The sequence below is a fragment of the Mastomys coucha genome, unplaced genomic scaffold, assembly GCF_008632895.1.
Source record: "Mastomys coucha isolate ucsf_1 unplaced genomic scaffold, UCSF_Mcou_1 pScaffold14, whole genome shotgun sequence".
In the NCBI taxonomy this organism is placed as follows: domain Eukaryota; kingdom Metazoa; phylum Chordata; class Mammalia; order Rodentia; family Muridae; genus Mastomys; species Mastomys coucha.
Genome location: NW_022196896.1, coordinates 5,914,881 through 5,921,009, shown reverse-complemented (window position 1 = coordinate 5,921,009; position 6,129 = coordinate 5,914,881). Strand labels below are relative to the sequence as shown.

Genomic DNA, 6,129 nt, shown 5'->3' with positions numbered 1-6,129 from the left:
GGAGGGGAAACTGGGAATGGAGAAATTTACATGTAAATAAAGAAAATATCGAAAAAAAAAAAAGAAAACAACTTTTGGTGAATTTGTTCTTGGGAGTTTGTGAATGGATGAAGTACATTCTGATTACCCAACCGGCTCATCTCTGGTCACGCTCCTGCCTCTTCACCCTGCTGCCACTCCCTCTGTAGTCCCCACTCGGACACCCATATGTTTTGTTTCATTTTGTCCACAAGGGCTAACCTGGCTCACTGTGTGGCCGAGGATTTGGCACTGTCCTGGTGGGTTCCTCAGCTCACTTACTGTCACTTACATTGTGTTAGAGCTCTAAGAGTGTCAGTCATCGTCTGCCTTGGCCGTCATCCTAGGTAGACACCGAGGTTTAACCTTAACAGTTGTGCTTCCTTTCCAGCCTCTAGCACCATGCCCAAACTCCAAAGAGTCCATGGCAGTGTTCGAGCAGCATTGTAAAATGGCCCAGGAGTATATGAAAGTTCAAACCGAGATCGCATTGTTACTACAGAGAAAGTAAGTCTTCCCGCCCCCATTTTTTAAACAAATAAAAGCTAAGATAAAATACTGCTATTTGGATTTAATATGTATTGAGGTAAAAACATTATCCTAAAGCACTTTAAGAAATTTTTATCTTAAAAGTCCTAAAATTAGTCATTAAACATAGTTCTAGGGGCTAGAGGATGTCTCAGCACACCTGTTGCTCTTACAGATGACCACACCTACCCTAGCCAGCTCAGAGTCATCTGTAACTACTGCTTCAGAGATCCATCCAGTGCCTTCTTCAGCCTCTGAGGGCACTGAACTCACTGTGCACATAACCCCACACACATACACATAATTGAAAATAAATCTTTAGGCTGGTGTGGTGACACATGCCTTTAGTTTCAACACTTAGGAGGTGGAGGCTGACAGAGCTTTGCAAGTTCAAGGCCATCCTGAGCTACACAGTGAGACCCTTCTTAAAAAATAATTAAGTTAATGAATAAACCCAAACCTTTACAAGTATTTCCATGTAGGTTTATGTTAAGCTATAAGCACCCTTTAACTGGTTTCAACCAGAACTCATCCTTTTGATAGCAACATCATATAGTGCCTAGGAAATTAAGCTGGTTGCATACCCACATCTATGCTGTCAGAGGCTATTTAGAGTTACCACTACAAAGGTTGTTGGTTCTCCACTAAAGGTAATGTGTTTTCCTAGCACTACTCTACTGAGTTTGCTCTCTGAGGCGTTTCGTCTGAACAGTCTTGTTTGTTGAATAGAGCAGAGTTACTTGTGAGAGGGCTCTTGTTTCGTATCTGTGACTGTTTTGGAGGTACTGTTATAGCCACCTATGTCTCTGTTTTTCAGAGAGCCATAGAAACTGCCTGTCTTCTGTTTTTAAAAACTCCTGTCTTATTTTTAAATAGGTGGTTTGTTTTGTTTTGTGTAAGAGATTGGTATTCACTTTTCTTAAGCATGACCTTTATAAAATTAGACTTGTGAAGAATGACAACTAAAATGTTGTAGGGAAAATATGATAAATGTATATATGGAGTAGGATTCTTACAGTAACTGCACTGAAGTAATATTTCTTGTGTTCCGGAGTAACTTGTGCTTGTGCTTCAGAAAGGGAGACTAGGACAGTGAGGCGGCTGTGTGTAGAGGCACTTGCAACCAAGCTGACATCACCAGAGCCCACTGATGGGAGAAGAGGACCATCTCCCCCAGTTTGTTCTTACCTCCACACACAGCATGGCGTGCATGAGCATGCATACGTGCGTGCGCATGCAATAAATAAATAATATAAATATAATAATAAAAGAATAAGTTTAAAAAGGAGGAAAATAGTAATTTAAATGATTGCATCTTAAAGATACCCTAAGTTGGAAGTTGAATATTATGATCTGAAAGCTGGAAAAAAGAACTTACTTTAAATTTTTAAAGTAGTTTATTATGTGGGCAGTGGATGTGGACATGGAATGACATGCATGTGTGTGGCTGTCACAGATAGCTGCTGGTGGGAGTCTGTTCTCTCCTTCCACTATGTGAGTTCAAAGACTGAACTCATCATCAGGCATGGGAACAAGGCCTTTTGCCCACTAATCATTCACCAGCCTGAATACTTACTTTAAATGGTAACTATTAAGAAGTTACTTTTGATAATAAGATGTTATTATTTATTTGCACCCAGTACTCTCCCTTTGGGAGCTAATATTTAATATCCTCAGAGTAAAGGGACTTTACCCTGTAAAAATGAGGGACTCCCGAAAAATGTTTGCAGATACTCTTCTTGCTATTGCAAAATAAAAAAGAACTTTAAGTGGGATAGCATCTCTTCTAATTAGCTTGCAGATGTGCTCTCACTGCCACTGGAGCTATATAGTTAAGTAGGACTGTGACTTCAGAATGTGGATAGGAGAATATTGGCACATAGAAGTGAAATGTGAACTATGGCACAGTGCTATCTTCTGGACTGAGCCCTTTTTTCTTCCTTCCTACCAAAAGAGGAGGGTGCCTATGAAATCTTCCGAAATTTAGTGCAGTATTTCTCTGACTCACTGATTGCTTAAGTACTTATTGAAAGGACCGATGAGTGGGTAGTAGCTTCTATTCTGTCCCAGGATTATATTGAAGTAATATATGTAAGCTGCAGGATGATATGGGAAAGGCTCTAATTAGCTAAGTTCCCTTCATCAGCTAACAGTGTGGATCTTCCCATCGTGTGTAATGTTTACTGTGTAATTTGTTTATAGGCAAGAACTAGTTGCAGAATTGGACCAGGATGAAAAGGACCAGCAAAATACATCTCGTCTGGTACAGGAACACAAAAAGCTTTTAGATGAAAACAAAAGCCTTTCTACTTATTACCAGCAATGCAAAAAACAACTAGAGGTCATCAGAAGTCAACAGCAGAAACGACAAGGCACTTCATGATTCTCTGGGATCGTTATATTTTAAAATATGCAAAGACCTTTTTTTAAGAGAAGACAAACTATTATAACAGTTCATGAGTGTTAGCTTTTTGGCGTATTCTGAATGCCAAATGCCTCTTCTACTTGCTGCGTTTGTTATGTCAGTTACTTTTCTTCTTAAGTGGATATAAAACCCACTGTCCTGTTGCATCAGAGGATAGCACCTGTGGCGTGGGAAAGCAAGCATTCTCAGCTTCAGAGCACATGGAGTGAACCTGGCTGTATGTGCATGCTCCTGGTGTGAGCTACCTGACAGGTGGGGTAGCACACTGGCTACTGTGTGCAGACATCATCCTTTCTCTGTAGTAAAAGGTGGGACCTCAAGGATTTTCTTCATAGCGCTCATCTCAAAAATCTGGGGTTTTTTCCCCAATAGAGTGTATGCTCCAATGTAAAGACAGGGTATTAAAATAACTGGTGGTGCATTACAGAGGGCAGAATATTGAAAGACAGGTTTTTGTGTCGACACATCCTGGATCAATACTAAATGTAGTCCCACCTGTTAATATTAAAGGTAAGTGGTGGCAGCTGTGCTTATGAAAGCAAGTTTACTGATTTTCATAAGGTTGAGCATCGTCTATGAGATACTGAATAATATGCTCTTTTTTACACCCTACGGTTTTTCAATTCTGTGTGAAAACAGAAGCTTTTCTGACTTTTAATATTAGTAGCAGATGAAATTGAAAGATCACTATGTAGCTTAAATGATCCTTCTTATAACCATTACTGAATTGTTCTATGATATATTTAAAGAAAATTGAAAAATAATGGAAACAAATAATCGGCCCAGCTAAAAAAGGCTTGAGCTTAGATATCTATTATACCAAATAAGGAACAAAGCAGGCAGATCAAGAGACCTGAATAAGGAAGAGAAAGGAGGAAAATTAAACCCACTTCTTGTGGATATTTGGAGGATTTGATTCCTCTGAAGTCATTTCTGGAATGCCTGTTGCCTTCCCATGCTTTTAAGAGAATTTGAACACTTACAAAGAGAATATTTATATTGTTAACAATAAGTTTACTACCAACCTTCAAAATAACTTAAAGGTAATAATAAAATGCCATTAAAAAAATAAATTCCCTAAGAGCTATTTTTTCAGTCCATGTTAACACATTTTGATACCAGTTCATGAATGTCTTTTAAATTGAATGCCATCAGCTTCGCTTTTATAGTGTTCATGTTTGTAAAGAGAACTTTGGGACTGAAAGATGATTGCTGTGGTCCTTAGACGTACATCTAGCATGCTCCTGCTCTGTTCCAGATGAGAAGCTATGGAAAGTGTTCTTTAAGGCTAAAATAGATAACCTTTTTTCCGTCATATTTTCCTCTCTGCGTTTTGTAATGAATCCCTTCTGTAATACAGTGAAGGTAAGGGACAGTTTATAGCAACATGTGCCTTCCTCAAAACCTGCTAATAGAACGCTCCTGGGAGCTAAGTATCTTCTTTCACTTAAATAAAAAGGAAGATTATATTCCCAAACTCTGTTAGGTGAAGTGAATGTGGCGCTCAACATTAGTAGTGAAATAAAACTGACCCAGAAGATGGCTGTAGACTAAGATGAAGACCAACACCGCCCTGCTGCTGCTGCCTGTGGGTATATCTGTCACTCCACAGAAGGGCCATGGTCTCTGCTATACAGCATGTTGTAAGCATCTTGACTTTGCAGTAAATTCCACATTACATGGATGCAAGCTCCTTTCTAGCCAGTTTTTTTGCAAGATCTACATCCTACAACTAAAAGGAAATTTTGTTGTTGTCATCATGTGTAGTCACTTGAAAGCATTCAAACAAGCAAATGGAAGAAAATGCTGGATTTACACATGATACCAATGTCAAAAGAGTGTTAAGCAGTTAGTTCCTTATGTATGCACAGTTCCTTGGGGTTTTCAATACTATAGTCCTGGACAGCCGTGAGTGCATTGCCACACTCCCCGAAGGTGAGCACACCATCCATACTTGAAATCCATACCAGTTTCCTCAGTGTCTCTACCTATAAAATTACCAACATGTCAAGGAGCCAGGCGGTCATGAGTTCTTGTTCTACAGTTTACACAAGCCTCACTTCTTGGGTGGAAGTAGAAAACAGGCAGACAGGTTTCTAAGTTGATGTCCAAGAACCACAGTCCTGCACAGACACTACCACCATTTTGTTTCCATTTCCAAGAAGGGAAGCAAGGTTGTACAATGTGGAGTCAAGTCCTCCTCAGCAATAAACCATGCTCTGGGTTGAATAAAAGTCAGTTAACGCCATACTGCCATACTGCCATACTGAAAACATCTGCTTAAGGTTACTTACAGGTGGTTGGCTATTTTTTGCTGAAGTATTTTTTAAGGAGCGAATGTCTTTTTCCTTCAGATTTCTGTCATGCTCCCAAGTCCACCCTCTCCCACAGCCAGAGGTTACAGGTGGTTTTGTTTCCCCCTCCCTCCGTGTGTGTGTGTGTGTGTGTGTGTGTGTGTGTGTGTGTGTGTTCCTTAACACTCAACTGCTCTCGTCACAAGCTAGTAAGTCCTATCTACTTTTACGCCTGTCATTCAAGTATTTCTTGTAAGATGATGTAATGCAGAAATTCTTGTGCATACTATGTAACTGAAGGAGGCTTTTTGATTTATTTTTGTTTTTAATAAAATTCAGATTGTTACTTCAGGCTGGTATGTAGGAATGGTAGCTGGCTTCTCTATGCGACCGAGCTGTGGGTTTACCCAGTGGTGTTTACCTCATGCAGACAAATAGCTGAGTCTCCAGTTTCCTAGTATACTGAGCACAGTGTACCATAAATCATGCCAGAGGCTGAGCCATTGGACTAGAGAGTCGGCTCAGCAAGTAAGAGCACTCACTACTGCGGAGGACTAGGGTTCTGTTCCCAGCACCTACATAGAGGCTTACAACTCTCTGCAACTCCAGTTCCAGGGGATCTGACTCCTTCTGTTCCCCAGGGTTCTTGCACACACATGGTACATATATGCTCAGGCACACACACACACACACTTAAGTGAAAAAAGAAATCCTCTTTATTTTTTCATGGGCCTTCATTTTTATGGAGTACAGCATAAAAGTGACTGACTTCTCACTGCAATCTTCTTAATGTTTTTTCTAAGCTACAGTAATCATTTTGCTTTTATATCAAGTAACCCTCCAGCTTATAGATAAGCACACTTT

General features: G+C 40.0%; 1 protein-coding gene across 2 annotated transcripts in view; it reads left to right on the top strand.

The window, feature by feature from the left end:
- The window catches only part of Map3k7 (mitogen-activated protein kinase kinase kinase 7), a 65,842-nt gene extending 60,218 nt beyond the window's left edge, over positions 1-5,624 (top strand). For both annotated transcript variants that reach the window (XM_031366466.1, XM_031366467.1), the window contains 2 exons: positions 410-525; positions 2,749-5,624. In XM_031366466.1, the coding sequence (XP_031222326.1) occupies positions 410-525; positions 2,749-2,929 (297 nt within the window). In that variant the 3' untranslated portion in view covers positions 2,930-5,624. The remainder of the gene's footprint in view (positions 1-409; positions 526-2,748) is intronic.
- Positions 5,625-6,129: the final 505 nt, after the last annotated feature.